General features: G+C 41.1%; 1 protein-coding gene across 1 annotated transcript in view; it reads right to left on the bottom strand.

Moving 5' to 3' along the window:
* Window positions 1–19,359, bottom strand: part of ITGA1 (integrin subunit alpha 1) — a 359,476-nt gene that overhangs the window by 167,689 nt on the left and 172,428 nt on the right. Inside the window, exons 12-13 of the mRNA XM_053701263.1 lie at window positions 12,579–12,721; window positions 10,512–10,655 (exon numbers count right to left, since the gene is read on the bottom strand). Of these exons, the coding sequence (XP_053557238.1) occupies window positions 10,512–10,655; window positions 12,579–12,721 (287 nt within the window). The remainder of the gene's footprint in view (window positions 1–10,511; window positions 10,656–12,578; window positions 12,722–19,359) is intronic.

Raw genomic sequence — 19,359 nt, 5'->3', positions numbered from 1 at the left:
CATGCAGAGTTGCAGCGGTCTGAGATGTAGGCGTGCAAACGGCACTATGTCCATTGCCGCTACCATTAAGCCTATTACTTCCATGCACTGAGCCACCGAAGGGCGAGGAATGGAATAAAGAACACGGCAGGTATTTAGAAGTTTTGATAACCTGGACTCCGTCAGGTAAATTTTCATTTCTACAGAATCTATCAGAGTCCCTAGAAAGGAAACTCTTGTAAGGGGGATAGAGAACTCTTTTCCTCGTTCACCTTCCACCCATGCGACCTCAGAAATGCCAACACTATGTCCGTATGAGACTTGGCAATTTGGAAGTTTGACGCCTGAATTAGGATGTCGTCTAAATAAGGGGCCACTGCTATGCCCCGCGGCCTTAGGACCACCAGAAGCGACCCCAGAACCTTCGTAAAAATTCTTGGGGCTGTAGCTAGCCCAAAGGGAAGAGCTACAAACTGGTAATGCCTGTCTAGGAAGGCAAACCTGAGAAACCGATGATGATCTTTGTGTATCGAAATGATCTTTAGATCCAAGATTGGTCTGAAGGTTCCCTCTTTTTTGGGAACTACAAACCGATTTGAGTAAAAACCCTGTCCCTGTTCCTCCTTTGGAACTGGATGGATCACTACCATAACTAGGAGGTCTTGTACACAGTGTAAGAATGCCTCTCTCTCTATCTGGTTTGCAGATAATTGTGAAAGGTGCAATCTCCCTTTTGGGGGGGAAGCCTTGAAGTCCAGAAGATATCCCTGGGATATAATTTCCAACGCCCAGGGATCCTGAACATCTCTTGCCCACGCCTGGGCGAAGAGCGAACGTCTGCCCCCTACTAGATCCGTTATCGGATAGGGGACCGTTCCTTCATGCTGTCTTAGAAGCAGCATCAGGCTTTTTGGCCTGCTTACCCTTGTTCCAGGTCTGGTTAGGTCTCCAGACCGTCTTGGACTGAGCAAAAGTTCCCTCTTGTTTTGCATTAGAGGAAGTTGATGCCGCACTTGCCTTGAAGTTTCGAAAGGCACGAAAATTAGACTGTTTGGCCCTTGATTTGGACCTATCCTGAGGAAGGGCATGACCTTTTCCTCCAGTGATATCAGCAATAATCTCCTTCAAGCCAGGCCCGAATAGGGTCTGCCCCTTGAAGGGAATGTTAAGCAGCTTAGACTTTGAAGTAACGTCAGCTGACCATGATTTAAGCCATAGCGCTCTGCGCGCCTGGATAGCAAAAGCAGAATTCTTAGTCGTTAGTTTAGACAAATGAACAATGGCATCAGAAACAAAAGAATTGGCTAGCTTAAGTGCTCTAAGCTTGTCAAGTATGTCATCCAATGGAGTTGCTACCTGTAAAGCCTCTTCCAGAGACTCAAACCAGAACACCGCAGCAGCAGTGACAGGAGCAATGCATGCAAGGGGCTGTAGGAGAAAACCTTGTTGAATAAACATTTTCTTAAGGTAACCCTCTAACTTTTTATCCATTGGATCTAAGAAAGCACAACTGTCCTCGACAGGGATAGTAGTACGCTTTGCTAGAGTAGAAACTGCTCCCTCCACCTTAGGAACTGTCTGCCATAAGTCCCGTGTGGTGGCGTCTATTGGAAACATTTTTCTAAAAATAGGAGGGGGAGAGAACGGCACACCTGGTCTATCCCATTCCTTAGTAATAATTTCTGTAAACCTTTTAGGTATTGGGAAAACATCAGTACACACCGGCACTGCATAGTATTTATCCAGTCTACACAATATCTCTGGCACTGCAATTGTATCACAGTCATTCAGAGCAGCTAAAACCTCCCTTAGTAACACGCGGAGGTGTTCAAGCTTAAATTTAAATGTAGAAATATCAGAATCAGGTTGCATCATCTTCCCTGAGTCAGAAACATCACCCACAGAAAGAAGCTCTGAACACTGACTTTGAGTGGAAACAGCAAAGAATAGGACTAATAGATGCCATTCCTTTACCTTGCTTGGAAGGTACAAATTATATCACTATAAAAAATATCTAAGAAAAACTATAAACATTTAATAGTATTTTTAATTTTAAGTTGAAATGCATGAAATCATTTCTTTAAAATTGTGCCAGTGAGCAGATGAGCTCTCCTTCTTCAGCTTCTGCATATTGTGAGGCATTATCAGACATAGCTCTTAGAGCGTCAGTATGCTCTGTATTTCGTCTAACTCCAGAGCTATCTCGCTTTCCTCTAAATTCAGGAAGTCTGGCTAATACCGCTGACAGTGTATTATCCATGACTGCCGCCATGTCTTGTAAAGTAAACGCTATGGGCGCCCTAGATGTACTTGGCGCCATTTGAGCGTGAGTCCCTTGAGTGGGAGTCAAAGGATCTGACACGTGGGGAGAGTTAGTCGGCATAATTTCCCCCTCGTGAGATTCCTCTGGTGATAAATTTTTTAAAGACAGAATATGATCTTTATTTCTTAAAGTGAAATCAGTACATTTGGTACACATTCTAAGAGGGGGCTCCACAATGGCTTTTAAACATAATGAACAAGGAGTTTCCTCTATGTCAGACATGTTTATACAGACTAGCAATGAGACTAGCAAGCTTGGAAAACTGTGCCTTTAAGAGAAACAAATTTTGTCAGAATTTGAAAAACAGTGAAAAAAGGCAGTAAATCAAGCGAAATTTTTACAGTGTGTATAATAAGCTAACAGAGCATTGCACCCACTTGCAAATGGATGATTAACCCCTTAGTTCAAAAACCGGATCAAAAAAAGATATAGACATTTTTTAACAGTCACACCAAACTGCCACAGCCTTGCTGTGGGCCTACCTTTCCCACAAATGATTTTGGAAAGCCTAAGAGCCCTTTAGAGATGTCCTATAGCATTCAGAAGACCCTTGGAGGAAGCTGGATGTCTCAGTCTGTAAAAGTTACTGTGCAAAAAAGCGCTAAATTAGGCCCCTCCCACTCATAGTAACACAGTGGAAAGCCTCAGGAAACTGTTTCTAGGCAAATTTAAGCCAGCCATGTGGAAAAAACTAGGCCCCAATAAAGTTTTATCACCAAAGTATATATAAAAACGTTTAAACATGCCAGCAAACGTTTTATATTGTAAATATAAAAGAGTATTACCTCAGAAAGTAAGCATGATACCAGTCGCTATTAAATCACTGTATTCAGGCTTACCTTACATAAATTTGGCATCAGCAGCATTTTCTAGCATTCACATCTTCTAGAAAAATCTAAACTGCACATACCTCATAGCAGGATAACCTGCACGCCATTCCCCCGCTGAAGTTATCTCTCTTTTCAGTCATGTGTGAGAACAGCAATGGATCGTAGTTACAACCTGCTAAGATCATAGAAATCACAGGCAGATTCTTCTATTTTTCTGCCTGGAATAAAATAGTACAACTCCGGTACCATTTAAAAATAATAAACTTTTGATTGAAGTAAAATAACAGCTACATTTCACCACTTCTCTCTTACTACCTCCATGTTTGTTGAGAGTTGCAAGAGAATGACTGGATATGGCAGTGAGGGGAGGAGCTATATAGACAGCTCTGCTGTGGGTGTCCTCTTGCAACTTCCTGTTGGGAATGAGAATATCCCACAAGTAATGGATGATCCATGGACTGGATACACCTTACAAGAGAAATATAGATTTATAGATGACCTCATCTTAATATGGGAAGGGGATAAAGAAACATTACTTAGATCCCTAAAATATGTAGAATGCAAAAAAATGGAAGTACACTTTACACATGCAAAAGGAAGAGATTCACTATTTTGATCTTACACTGCGCAATAATACAAATGAAAGATGAGTCGAAACAACACTATACAGAAAACCTATTTCAAAAAATGCAATTTTGCATGCAAAAAGCAATCACCCGAAGAAAACATTTAAAGCTATAGCAAAGGGTCATCATATAAGAGTAAAGCGAAATTGTACAAAGGCAGATTACACTAAGAAAGCTGTACACCTAGATGGCCACCTGAGAGATAGGGGTTATAATAGGCAAGTTATAAAAGATGCCCATCTAGCAGTGTCCAGTATGGATCAGATTGACTTAATTAGAACAAAAACTCCTCAAAATAGACACAAATATGTTAAAGATCAAGACAGCATCAGTTTTGTCACCCAATATTCACCACTGTACAATAAAATATGTGGCATAATATAAAAACATTTACTGATATTAAAACCGAAAATGGCAGAAAATAGATGCATCTTCTCATATAGAAGGGGTAGAACAATAGGCAATATGGTGTCTCCAACAGTTCCAAAAGTCGCCAATAGACAATCCTCTTAGCTACAAGTAAAAGGGCTACACACGTGTGGCTTTAGTGAGTGCAAAGCCTGTAAACATGCCGATACAGGGAATACCTTCCGTTCAGCAAAGACAGGAGAAACTTTTGAAAAAGAGAGATGTCTAAACTGTAGAGAAAAAGGGGTGGTGTACCTCATAGAGTGCAATCCCTGTCATCTACAGTATGTTGGGAAAACTTTAAGAGAAATACAAACTCGTATAAGAGAGCATCTCTCTAGCATTACTGTAGTTACAGAAAAAAGCATAAAAAGAGAGGACAAACTCCTCCCAGTGGCCAAACATTTTATAGAGGAACATGGAAGAAACATAAAGTCACTGAGGTGGACTATTATAGAAAAAGTGACATTGAGTTCTGGGGGGGGGGGGTGACCTCAACAAAATTCTTAGCAAAAGAGAAATATACTGGATGATAAAAACAATTCCAGATTTGATCTTATAAACTTCTGGGAATTAACCTGTCTATTCTCTCTGTTTCTATCTTCATACCCTTTGAATGATATTTCTACAAATATCCTTCAATAATAATTTTGAAAAAACATTTAAAAACAAAATAAAACATAATGAATATATAATCAGTCAATACAATATGCTAATACTAATCTCTGACCAATTACAAACAAATTCAACATGAAACTTACTTCTAGGGGTAAAATATATGAGCACAAACGTATGGGCACATTAAGAAAGCCCCCAATCACTAGGCTATTCACTAAGCCTGATATATAGAAGTAATTTTATAAAACATGATAGTACATATTGCATAGACTCACAGAGCCCAGCATAAAGCACAAACACTCTACAACCCCACTTATAATAGAAAGTAAATACACAAATATAGTAATACATATCAAAGGGTTAACATGGTGTCAGGGTTTTTTCCCTGTTGTAATTGCCCTGTGCTGCTGGCAACCATTTTACTCACCTCTCTTCCTGACTATGGTGCATTGTGGGGGATGCTGCTCATTTCCTGCACTTCCTTTTATGGCCAGACTGGTGTGCATCATCCATGTGAGACAGGATGCAGTCTCAGAATTGTGATGTCATCACTTATTATTTAAAGGGCCTCTGTTCAGTATGCTTTGCCTTTGCGTTGTCTCAGACCTGTTTGTGAGAGTTCCTGTGTATTACCTGGCTGCCTGACGTCCTTCCTGGTTCCTGATCCCTGGCTTGTTCCTGACTCTGCTGTTTTTCTTGTTCCTGATTCTGGCTGGTCTGACTATTCGCTTTGGCTCCTGACTTGGCTCGTCTGACTACCAGCTCTGGTTTTGACTCCTGGCTTGTTATTTGACTTGTGGACTTTTTATTATTTTTTGCTATTAATAAAGGTGTGATTATTTTTGCACTTCGCGTCTCAGTCTGATTCCTGGCACCCTGACACATGGTACTACAATTAGGCAAGTGTGATTTTAATTGATTTAATCACCAAGGTATAAATTTGAGCTGTTACAGCGAAAGATCAGCGGTCTATGAGTACGGCTCTAGTGAGCTGAAACGCGTAAGACCTGATCTTTCGCATATTTTGTTTTATGTTTGCTGAGTGATACTACTTTTAATTGGACATAATAAAGAAGAATATAGTTTTTTACTGCACTCACGGCTGAATTTCTTCATCTTACATTGGATATATATATATATATATGTGTGTGTGTGTATTAATATAGATATATGTCTCCCTCAACTTCCCATATGTATTTCGTTTAGACTGTTAGCTTGGGAGCCTCTCTAACTGTAGCTCACTTTGTATAAAAGTTAATGTAATACTGATTGTGATCAAGGGCGGGGCGCTCTTCCCCTTTTGTTTGTGTTTTTCAATGCAAGTGTAGTAATGTGCATTGTATAGTTTAACATAATGTCTCATTGAAAGTTTTTTATTGTATTGTACCCTTATAATTGTAATGCACCTTTTGTGTAGTGCTGTGTAAAATGTTGGTGCTTTATAAATAAATGATAATAATAAAATAAAAAGTATAAGGTATAGATATATATTTTACAAAAAATAATTTTATATATATATATATTATATATATAATATTATATTAGCATAGGAGCAGTTAGCATGGGAGCGAAAAAAAATTAAGCGCAACTTGTAATCTGGGTATTTTAATGACTGCTGATATGTTGTTTTCTTTATTGATGTGATCAGGCAGTCATTTTTATTGTTTATTGGCAGCCGTTTCTTTCATTATTGTGCTATTTTTTAATACATTTAAAAAGCCTTACTAGTTAACACTAGCAGTTATAACTCTAGCCCAAAATATCTTGGAATAGACAGTTTTCCTTCCAACTCCCTGCATATAGATTTATATGAATTAATCAAATCATCTCTCAATTGAAAGAGACAGGGTACTGTAAAATTTGATTCCCCTTAAAGTGTTTCCAATAACTTGCTATACCAGTTTCAGAGTATAAAATAAATGATTAGTTGGTCAGTGTGGTTTATTGTTGTAAGTGAAATAGCTGGGTTTGATCTATGAAATCACAAACCATTACAGTTTGCAGGGAAAGCAGAGCTTATTTAAGAACTTTTTTTTACACACACGTTTCTTTATCTTATATTTGTCTGTATACCAAAGTACAATACTTAGGGCCTGATGATCAAAAACTCAGGCAAACAAATTTACTTTCAACTTGTAATATGCACGCTATTTATGATGCATGCAAAGAGCTGTGAAATACCCCTTATTGCTTGTGCGCTACACTTAGCGTTCCACTCGTGATCTAGCCTATAAATGGATATGATATAGTATGAGATAGTAAATATTTATGTGTAGTTTAAAATTGCTGGTTTCCAAATTTCCACCAAGTTTCTATAAAGTAATGGGTGCCACCACGTTTAAACTTAAATTTTCAATTCATCTTTCTCTTCTTATACGGAAAGTTGGTGAAAGATATAAAACAGGCAATAAAAGAGACTGTGCAAACAAAGCTGTGTCAAGGTTTTTCAAAGAACCTTGTTTGCTAACTCCAGATCTTGTTTTGGCATCCCTATTATAAAGACCCCACTAAGGGCTAAATTAGGAGTGCCGCGCTAACTGTTGGGCACAAACAATAAGGGGTTTATCACGCATCGGAAGTCAAGTAGATCAAATATTATGTGTTGAAAATAAACGTGTTTGCTTGAGCACAGTTGAATTTAACGTGCATCAGGTTAGCGCGACTTCAGAGCTCTGGTTAACTGTCATGCTCATGTCATGTGTGTATATTTACATATATGTATTTACAGACATATATACACAATTTAAACATATAAATACATATGTATAGCTACATATATATATATATTCATTGGAGCACTTTGCTGTCAAGGAGCTGAAAACATGTAAAATCATATGTATGCAATATTCCTATTTAATAAAGTTTTTACTATGTATTTACTGTAGAAATTTCACATTCCAATGTTTTTCACATAAGAGAATACGTTCTAAGTATTTTTAAATAGGTATTTATATATATATATATATATATATATATATATATATATATACACACACACATCTGTATATATCTATAGCTATTTATAATTATATATATATATATATATATATATATATATAAAATATGCATATCCTATATTATAAAAGGCCAAGTGTGTTTGTCTGAAGCCGTCATTCGCAGCCGCAGTAGAGACAAACACACCTGGCCTGTGAGATAGGGAGCGCGAGGTACACAAACAGCTGTGAGGTCTGGGGAGCGCGAGGTAAGCTGATTGAAACAGCCTGTGGCAAGAGATATGGAGCGCGAGCTACAGCTGTGAGGTCTGCCGCGTGAGAAGCGGCCACGTGCTCCACAGACCTCACAGCTGTTTGCGGCCGACGGAGCGTTGCGATGGGGGCGTGGCCGGGTGTCGCGATGGGCGTGGCCGTGCGGGTGTCGCCGCGATGGGGCGTGGCCGGGCGGGGTCCCGCGATGTGAAGACAGAGCCAGAGAGGGAGCAGGAGAGGGGGGGAGAAGGGCCAAAGAGGGGGGGGGGAGAGAGAGACAAAGAGGAAAGAGAGCCAAAGAGGAGAGAGAGACAAAGAGGAAAGAGAGCCAAAGAGGAAAGACAGCCAAAGAGGAAAGACAGCCAAAGAGGAAAGAGAGCCAAACAGGGGGGAGAGAGAGCCAAACATGGGGGAGAGAGAGCCAAACAGGGGGGAGAGAGAGACAAAGAGGAGGGAGAGAGAGACAAAGAGGGGGGAGAGAGCCAAAGAGGGGGTGAGAGAGCCAAAGGGGGGGGGAGTCAAAGTGGGGGTGAGAGCCAAAGATGGGGAGAGAGAGAGCCAAAGAGGAAAAAGAGCCAAAAAGGAGAGAGAGCCAAAGAGGGGGGAGAGAGAGCCAAAAAGGGGGGGGAGAGCCAAAGAGGGGGGAGAGAGCCAAAGAGGGGGGGGAGAGAGCCAAAGAGGGGGGGGAGAGCCAAAGAGGGGGGGGGAGAGCCAAAGGGGGGGGAGAGTCAAAGGGGGGGGAGAGCCAAAGAGGGGGGAGAGAGAGAGCCAAAGAGGAAAAAGAGCCAAAAAGGAGAGAGAGCCAAAGAGGGGGGAGAGAGAGCCAAAGAGGGTGGGGGAGAGCCAAAGAGGGGGGGAGAGAGCCAAAGAGGGGGGAATAGAGCCAAAGAGGGGGGGAGAGAGCCAAAGAGAGGGGGAGAGAGCCAAAGGGGGGGGGGGGGAGAGAGCCGAAGAGGAGAGCAAAAGAGGGGAGAGAGACAAAGAGGGGGGAGAGAGAGCCAAAGGGGGGGGAGCCAGAGAGGGGGGGAGAGAGCCAAAGAGGGGGGGAGCGCCAAAGAGGGGGGAGAGAACAAAAGAGGGGGGAGAGAGCCAAAGAGGGGAGAGAGAGAGCAAAAGAGGGGAGAGAGAGAGCAAAAGAGGGGGGGAGAGCCAAAGAGGGGGGGGGGAGAGAGCCAAAGGGGGGGGAGAGAGCCAAAGGGGGGGGGGAGCCAAAGGGGAGGGGAGAGCCAAAGAGGGGGGAGAGAGAGAGAGCCAAAGAGGAAAGAGAGCCAAAGAGGAGAGAGAGCAAAAGAGGGGAGAGAGCCAAAGAGGGAGGAGAGAGAGCCAAAGAGGGGGGGAGAGAGCCAAAGAGGGGGGGGAGAGAGCCAAAGAGGGGGGGGGGGGAGAGCCAAAGGGGGGGAGAGCCAAAGGGGGGAGAGAGAGCCAAAGGGGGGGAGAGAAAGCAAAAGAGAAGGGGGAGAGAAAGCAAAAGAGAGGGGGGAAGAGAGAGCAAAAGAGAGGGGGGAGAGAGCAAGGGGTGGGACCGCTGTACTGTAAAAAATGGCCCGTGTACACAGGCTTTAGTACTAGTAAATATATATTTAACAAAAAAATTAGATATATTTAGAAATATTTATTTATTAATAATAGAACATATTGGGGCCTATTTATTATTTGTGTGTCAGACATGATCCGATCAGCGGATCATGTCCGACAGATATTGCTGAATGCGGAGAGCAATAAGTTCTCCACATTGTGAACTGCTGGTGCAACGCCGCCCCCTGCAGATTCGCAGGGGGGTGTCAATCAACCCGATCATATTCAATTGGATTGAATTGCGGCGATGTCTTTCCACCTCCTCAGAGCAGTCAGACAGGTTATGGAGCAGCGGTCTTTAGACCCCTGCTTCATAACTGGTGTTTCTGGCGAGCCTTCAGGCTCGCCAGAAACACAGGCCCTCAAGGTCCATACGGAGCTTGATAAATGGGCCCCATTGTGTTATGTGAAGTACATTGGAATGTGAAATATTCATATTTTATGTCGGGTTAGCGCACTTGGTTAAACACGATTGAGTTTGCATGCGAGTATGGGTGTTAAGTTTTTTCCACTTTTCACTCTCCCTTGAAGCCTATGGGGAAATGCGTCAACGCAGTCGCAATATTCGAAGTAAGGCATTTGCGTGTGTCAGTTTAGCACTCATTTGAAAACATTTTACTTTCATCCTGTAAAATGCGCTACCCAACACCCGCAAAAAACTTCCGTCTAGCGAATTTAATGTGCGAGTAGGAGCGATAAATTTGTGTTCCATTCCTTATCTAGCCCTAAATTTATTGTGGTTGCCCTGGAGTCACCTTACAAATTGGAAAGTCTGCAATGATACTTAACAGCTACACAACATATTACATGTCCTGTAATTTAATACAATCAGCAAAATCCTCTTTTTTAATGTATTACTGCGGTACAATACTACACACATTAATGGAGCATATGCATTATAGTTAAGAAACATACTTCCCTAATTTATAAACAGTTGTAGAATTACCTTTTGAATACCATACACATACACTTTTCCTTGCTCCTGTTTTTCACTCCCCATATACATTGGTGCACCAACAAGGAGGATGTCGCTATCTGCGTCCCCATCCACATCCACAGTCATTAGAACACTCCCAAAATAAGATCCAATCTGCAACACAAGCAAGATATTCATTATTATAAGTTTGTTGTCATATGTATTTAGGAATTTCAGATACAATTGTCCAGTCTGGTGTGTCAACTTACTGTCACATAAAAATTATGAGAGAAAAAATGGACACTTAAATGGACAGTCTTCTCTAGAATTTGTTTAAAAAGATAAATAATCCCTTTATTACCCATTCCCCACTTTTGCATAACCAATACTGTTATTGTATCTAAGCCTCTACAGAATGCCCCCTTATCTCAGTGCTTTTGAAAGACTTGCAAAATGCACTGAGATAAGAGGCAGTCTTCAAGGCCTTATACATCAGCATTTGAGCCTACCTAGGTTTAGCCTTCAACAAAGAATACCAAGAGAACAAAGCAACTTTGATGATAAAAGTAGATTGGAAAGTTGTTCAAAATGTCATGCTCTATCTGAATCATGAAAGTTTAATTTTCACTAGACTGCCCTTTAAGTCACTGATTGACATTTATGACTTGGATGACAAGCACAATCTATTGACTAAAGCCTTTTGGGCTCTTTATCTTGGAAAAAAGGCCACTTTTTATTTCAACGAGATCATAATAATGAGTTTTCGACTATCATGTTTTCAGCTCACAGAGAAAAGCCCTTTTTTTACATGGAGCTGAAAAGTTATCAGCAATCCTAATCCATTTTCAAGAGACTTTTCAACACCTTTTCAAGACAAGTTTTGCCATTTTACATTTCAACATCATGCAAGGCACTTGATAAAGCCTAGAAATGGCCTTTTGGACATTTTTGCAATTGTTCCAAGATCATTTGACATTGTATCTACAAAGAGGATGTTCAAAGGAGATTGTACCTTCATAAACGTTTAAACACTTTCACAACAGTGTATTTTACGGTGCTTATACCTAGATTATTAAACTGTAAAACACAGTGAACGTGTTTGGACTTTGGTCATTCAAATGTTTTAGTATTAGTGAGGATGGATTCAGATTCCAATAGGTTAATCTCACACACATAAAAGAGTATTTATCTTACACACTGAACAAAGGGTTTGATACAAAAGAACTTTACTGTACTGTAAGAGTTATGAAAGGGCTATCGTATATGTCAGTTTCAGGTTAAAGGGACAGTCTAGTATAAATTAAACTTTCATTATTCAGATAAGACTTTTAATTTTAATCAACTTTCCAATTTACTTTTATCATCAAATTTGCTTTTTCCTCTTGGTATTCTTAGTTTAAACTAAACATAGGTAGGCTCATATGCTAATTTCTAAGCCTTTGAGGGCTGCCTCTTATCACAGGCTTTTTAAATCTCTTTTCAACACAAAGAGACAGAAAGTACACGTGGGCCATATAGATAACACTGTGTTCAGGCACAGGGGGTTATTTAAGATCTAGCACAAAGCAATGCAAAATTTAAGACAATAGATAATAAACAGTCACAGTCATGTGATCAGGGGGCTGGAAGAAGGTTCCTAGATACAAGGTAATCACATAGGTAAAACGTACATTAATATAACTGTGTTGGTTATGCAAAACTGGGGAATGGGTAATAAAGGGGTTATCTATCTTTTAAAACCATAACAATTCTATGGTAGACTGTCCCTTTAATTCATGGTTTCTATCCTGATAACATATACTTTAAGGGACAGTCTACTAAAACATTTTTATTTTTAAAAAAGATAGATAACCCATTCTCCAGGACAGCCAATATTGTTATATTAATATACAGTACTTTATAACCTTTAAACCTATAATCTTTGTCCCTTGTATTTATTAGAAAATTGACAATGTTATTCTTTTTACAAGCAGTATTTTTTGTTTAATCCAACAATAATTGTTTTCATATCAAATATTAATAAAATATTCGGCATTCCACAAATACAATTGCTAATATTTATTCATTTAAAGAATTAACTTCATTGTACACACTCACCTGTTCTCCATATAATGTCTGAAGTATCTGAATTGTTTTGCCATTCATTTTATAGATTATAACTTGGCCAGTGTGATTATAACGGGGTTGACCAGCAATATAGATTTCTTCTCCAGATACAGAAGCAGAACTTACAGTGTAGCCTGCCAATTTTAAAACATGAATATTATTGGTAAAATATAAAATATGTATTATCATTTTTATTAAAGAAAGTTACACAAAAATATTTTTTTTCACACAAAATAGTAACTAAACATAAGGAATCTCTTAGTAATCTCAGTATGATGGTGTCAATAAAGTTTAGTTGCTACAAAAATCAGCTATGACAACATTTTTTTATGCAGTTGAATTTTAGCAGATAGCATAGGATTTAGATCTTAAGGAGAAAGTATAATCCTTGGGTTTTTTTTTTTTAGTGTTTAGCTATGTGTATTAAAACAGAATTTATGCTTACCTGATAAATTACTTTCTCCAACGGTGTGTGTCCGGTCCACGGCGTCATCCTTACTTGTGGGAATATTCTCTTCCCCAACAGGAAATGGCAAAGAGCACAGCAAAAGCTGTCCATATAGCCCCTCCTCAGGCTCCGCCCCCCAGTCATTCGACCGACGGTTAGGAGAAAAAAGGAGAAACTATAGGGTGCCGTGGTGACTGTAGTATATAGAGAAAGAAATTTTTCAAACCTGATTAAAAAACCAGGACGGGCCGTGGACCGGACACACCGTTGGAGAAAGTAATTTATCAGGTAAGCATAAATTCTGTTTTCTCCAACATTGGTGTGTCCGGTCCACGGCGTCATCCTTACTTGTGGGAACCAATACCAAAGCTTTAGGACACGGATGAAGGGAGGGAGCAAATCAGGTTACCTAAACGGAAGGCACCACGGCTTGCAAAACCTTTCTCCCAAAAATAGCCTCCGAATTTGTAAAATTTGGCAAAAGTGTGCAGAGAAGACCAAGTCGCTGCCTTACATATCTGATCAACAGAAGCCTCGTTCTTGTAGGCCCATGTGGAAGCCACAGCCCTAGTAGAGTGAGCTGTGATTCGTTCAGGAGGCTGCCGTCCAGCAGTCTCATAAGCCAATTGGATGATGCTTTTCAGACAGAAAGAAAGAGAGGTAGCAGTAGCCTTTTGACATCTTCTCTTACCAGAGTAAACGACAAACAAAGATGAGGTTTGTCTAAAATCTTTTGTTGCTTCTAAATAGAACTTTAAAGCACGAGCTACATCTAAATTGTGTAACAAACGTTCCTTCTTCGAAACTGGATTCGGACACAGAGAAGGAACAACTATTTCCTGGTTAATATTCTTGTTGGAAACAACCTTAGGAAGAAAACCAGGCTTAGTACGCAAAACGACCTTATCTGAATGGAACACCAGATAGGGTGGATTACACTGCAAAGCAGATAATTCAGAAACTCTTCTTGCAGAAGAAATAGCAACCAAAAACAGAACTTTCCAAGATAGTAACTTGATATCTATGGAACGTAAAGGTTCAAACGGAACCCCTTGAAGAACTGAAAGAACTAAATTTAGACTCCAAGGAGGAGTCAAAGGTCTGTAAACAGGGTTGATTCTGACCAAAGCCTGCACAAAAGCTTGTACATCTGGCACAGCTGCCAGTCGTTTGTGTAACAAGACAGATAAAGCAGAAATCTGTCCTTTTAGAGAACTCGCTGACAATCCCTTATCTAAACCTTCTTGGAGAAAGGAGAGGATCTTAGGAATTTTAACCTTACTCCAGGAGAATCCCTTGGATTCACACCAACAGATATATCTTTTCCATATCTTATGGTAAATCTTTCTAGTCACAGGTTTTCTGGCTTGGACCAGAGTATCTATCACTGAATCTGAAAACCCACGCTTGGATAAAATCAAGCGTTCAATTTCCAAGCAGTCAGCTGCAGAGAAACTAGATTTGAATGTTCGAATGGACCTTGTATTAGAAGATCCTGTCTCAAAGGTAGCTTCCATGGTGGAGCCGATGACATATTCACCAGGTCTGCATACCAAGTCCTGCGCGGCCACGCAGGAGCTATCAGAATCACAGAGGCCTTCTCCTGTTTGATCCTGGCTACAAGCCTGGGAAGGAGAGGGAACGGTGGAAACGCATATGCTAGGTTGAACGACCAAGGCGCCACTAATGCATCCACTAGAGCCGCCTTGGGATCCCTGGATCTGGACCCGTAGCAAGGAACCTTGAAGTTCTGACGAGACGCCATCAGGTCCATGTCTGGAGTGCCCCATAATTGAGTTAACTGGGCAAAGACCTCCGGGTGGAGTTCCCACTCCCCCGGATGGAAAGTCTGACGACTCAGATAATCCGCCTCCCAGTTGTCTACTCCGGGGATGTGGATTGCAGATAGGTGGCAGGAGTGATCCTCCGCCCATTTGATGATTTTGGACACCTCTATCATCGCCAAGGAACTCCTTGTTCCCCCCTGATGGTTGATGTAAGCTACAGTCGTCATGTTGTCTGACTGGAATCTTATGAATCCGGCCTTCGCTAGTTGAGGCCAAGCCCGGAGAGCATAGACCCTGAGCCTGAGACCCTGAGCTTTCAGGGAATCCCAGACGGCGCCCCAGCCTAATAGACTGGCGTCGGTCGTGACAATGACCCACTCTGGTCTGCGGAAACTCATTCCCTGGGACAGGTGATCCTGGGTCAACCACCAACGGAGTGAGTCTCTGGTCATCTGGTCTACTTGAATCATTGGAGACAAGTCTGTATAGTCCCCATTCCACTGCTTGAGCATGCACAGTTGTAATGGTCTTAGATGAATTCGAGCAAAAGGAACTATGTCCATTGCTGCAACCATCAACCCTACTACTTCCATGCACTGAGCTATGGAAGGCTGCCGAATAGAGTGAAGAACTTGACAAGCGTTTAGAAGCTTTGACTTTCTGACTTCCGTCAAGAAGATCTTCATTTCTAAAGAATCTATTATTGTTCCCAAAAAGGGAACTCTTGTCGACGGAGACAGTGAACTCTTTTCTACGTTCACCTTCCATCCGTGAGATCTGAGAAAGGCTAGAACAATGTCTGTATGAGCCTTTGCCTTGGAAAGAGACGACGCTTGAATTAGAATGTCGTCCAGATAAGGTGCCACTGCAATGCCCCTTGGTCTTAGAACCACCAGAAGGGACCCGAGCACCTTTGTGAAAATTCTGGGAGCAGTGGCTAGTCCGAATGGGAGAGCCACGAACTGATAATGTTTGTCCAGAAAGGCGAACCTTAGGAACTGATGATGATCTTTGTGGATAGGAATATGTAGATATGCATCCTTTAAATCCACGGTAGTCATATATTGACCCTCCTGGATTGTAGGTAAAATTGTTCGAATGGTTTCCATTTTGAACGATGGAACTCTGAGAAATTTGTTTAGAATTTTTAAATCCAGAATTGGTCTGAAAGTTCCCTCTTTTTTGGGAACTACAAACAGATTTGAGTAAAACCCCTGACCTTGTTCCACAATTGGAACTGGGTGTATCACTCCCATCTTTAACAGGTCTTCTACACAATGTAAGAATGCCTGTCTCTTTATTTGGTTTGAAGATAAGTGAGAAATGTGGAACCTTCCCCTTGGGGGTAGTTCCTTGAATTCTAGAAGATAACCCTGAGAGACTATTTCTATTGCCCAGGGATCCTGAACATCTCTTGCCCAAGCCTGAGCAAAGAGAGAGAGTCTGCCCCCTACTAGATCCGGTCCCGGATCGGGGGCTACCCCTTCATGCTGTTTTGGTAGCAGCAGCAGGCTTCTTGGCCTGTTTACCCTTGTTCCAGCCTTGCATTGGTTTCCAAGCTGGTTTAGTCTGGGAAGCGTTACCCTCTTGTCTAGAGGCTGCAGAGTTGGAAGCCGGTCCGTTCCTGAAATTGCGAAAGGAACGAAAATTGGACTTATTCTTAGCCTTGAAAGGCCTATCTTGTGGGAGGGCATGGCCCTTTCCCCCAGTGATGTCTGAAATAATTTCTTTTAATTCTGGCCCAAAAAGGGTCTTACCTTTGAAAGGGATATTAAGCAATTTTGTCTTGGAAGATACATCCGCCGACCAAGACTTTAGCCAGAGCGCTCTGCGCGCCACAATTGCAAACCCTGAATTTTTCGCTGCTAACCTCGCTAACTGCAAAGCGGCGTCTAAAATAAAGGAATTAGCTAACTTAAGTGCGTGAATTCTGTCCATGACTTCCTCATACGGAGTCTCCCTACTGAGCGACTTTTCCAGTTCCTCGAACCAGAACCACGCCACTGTAGTGACAGGAATAATGCACGAAATAGGTTGAAGGAGGTAGCCTTGCTGTACAAAAATCTTTTTAAGCAAACCCTCCAATTTTTTATCCATAGGATCTTTGAAAGCACAATTGTCCTCAATAGGAATAGTCGTGCGCTTGGCTAGTGTAGAAACCGCCCCCTCGACTTTAGGGACTGTTTGCCATAAGTCCTTCCTGGGGTCGACCATAGGGAACAATTTCTTAAATATAGGAGGAGGGACAAAAGGTATGCCTGGCTTCTCCCACTCCTTATTCACTATGTCCGCCACCCGCTTAGGTATCGGAAAAGCATCGGGGTACACCGGGACCTCTAGGAACTTGTCCATCTTGCACAATTTTTCTGGGATGACCAGATTGTCACAATCATCCAGAGTAGATAGCACCTCCTTAAGTAATGCGCAGAGATGCTCTAATTTAAATTTAAATGTCACAACATCAGGTTCTGCCTGCTGAGAAATTCTTCCTGTATCAGAAATTTCCCCATCTGACAAACCCTCCCTCACTGCCACTTCAGATTGGTGTGAGGGTATGACTGATAAATAATCATCAGCGCCCTCCTGCTCTACAGTGTTTAAAACTGAGCAATCACGCTTTCTTTGAAATGCTGGCATTTTGGATAATATATTAGCTATGGAGTTATCCATTACTGCCGTCAATTGTTGCATAGTAATAAGCATTGGCGCGCTAGAAGTACTAGGGGTCGCCTGCGCGGGCATAACTGGTATAGACACAGAAGGAGAGGATGCAGAACTATCCCTACTTCCTTCATCTGAGGAATCATCCTGGGCAACCTTACTAAATGTGACAGTACTGTCCTTACTTTGTTTGGACGCCATGGCACAATTATCACATACATTTGAAGGAGGAATCACCTTGGCCTCCATACATACAGAACATGATCTATCTGAAGGTACAGACATGTTAAACAGGCTTAAACTGGTTAATAAAGCACAAAAACCGTTTTTAAACAAAACCGTTACTGTCTCTTTAAATGTTAAACAGGGCACACTTTATTACTGAATATGTGAAAAACTATGAAGGAATTATCCAATCTTTACCAAATTTTCACCACAGTGTCTTTATGCATTCAAAGTATTGCACCCCAATTTTCAAGTCATTAACCCTTAAAATGCGGAAACCGGAGCCGTTTGCAATTTTAACCCCCCTACAGTCCCAGCCACAGCCTTTGTTGCGACTTCACCAAAACCAGGGGGGTATACGATACCAGTTGAAGCCTTCTAGGATCGTTTTCAGTGGATGCCAGACCTTCACACATGCAGCTGCATGTACTGTCCTCAAAAGTAACTGCGCAATAATGGCGCGAAAATGAGGCTCTGCCTACTAGTGAAAGGCCCTTCCTGACTGGGAAGGTGTCTTAACAAGTGCCTGGCGCTAAAAACGTTCCCTAACTTAGAAAAGTGTGAAATTCATTTCAAACTGCATATAATACTTAAATAAAACAATCGATTTAGCCCTACAAGTGTCCACCAGTTTATAGCCCAGAATAAGCCCTTTATTCTAATTGAGTCTAAGAAAATGGCTTACCGATCCCCATGAGGGAAAAATTACAGCCTTCCAGCATTACACAGTCTTGTTAGAAAAATGGCTAGTCATACCTTAAGCAGAAGAGTCTGCAAACTGTTCCCCCCAACTGAAGTTCTCTCAGCTCAACAGTCGTGTGGGGGAACAGCAAGTGATTTTAGTTACTGCTGCTAAAATCATAATCCTCTTTTAAACAGAACTCTTCATCTCTTTCTGTTTCAGAGTAAATAGTACATACCAGCACTATTTTAAAATAACAAACTCTTGATAGAAGAATAAAAAACTACAACTAAACACCACATACTCTTCACCATCTCCGTGGAGATGCTACTTGTTCAGAGCGGCAAAGAGAATGACTGGGGGGCGGAGCCTGAGGAGGGGCTATATGGACAGCTTTTGCTGTGCTCTTTGCCATTTCCTGTTGGGGAAGAGAATATTCCCACAAGTAAGGATGACGCCGTGGACCGGACACACCAATGTTGGAGAAAACAAATTTGCAGTATACATTCATTATTCTTTTTTTATGCTCTTTGTTCATGTAATTTAGATCTGAAAATTGTGGATTTTCTAAGTTTAGAGTTAAAAATGGACAATGCAGACCTCTCAAGGCTAACCCAGCGACAAATCTTTCCCAAATTATATATAGCTGATTACAAAACAATGTACTTAATACTATTATAATGATCTCTGTTAGCCTTGGTGTCTGCAGACTTATACCTGGATTGAGGCAAGTGGTGGGTGTAATTTAGCTATTAAATAAATTGAGCAAACAAGACACTTTTTTGTTTAAAAATATTTAAACTTGGATGATATGTTATACTATAACAATACAAGAGAGATGTTTTATAATTACAAGGTGTTTATTGCCCCTTTGAAAAGTGTTAAATAATATATATCCTTTAGAATTACAAAACTGTAACTTAGCTTCTATAAATGTTATATTTATGAATATTTGCACTTTACTTTTTA

The sequence above is a fragment of the Bombina bombina genome, chromosome 2 (assembly GCF_027579735.1).
Source record: "Bombina bombina isolate aBomBom1 chromosome 2, aBomBom1.pri, whole genome shotgun sequence".
Taxonomy (NCBI): Eukaryota; Metazoa; Chordata; class Amphibia; order Anura; family Bombinatoridae; genus Bombina; species Bombina bombina.
The sequence above is the reverse complement of the archived record's forward strand: the minus strand, read 5'-3'. Positions and strand labels throughout refer to the sequence as shown.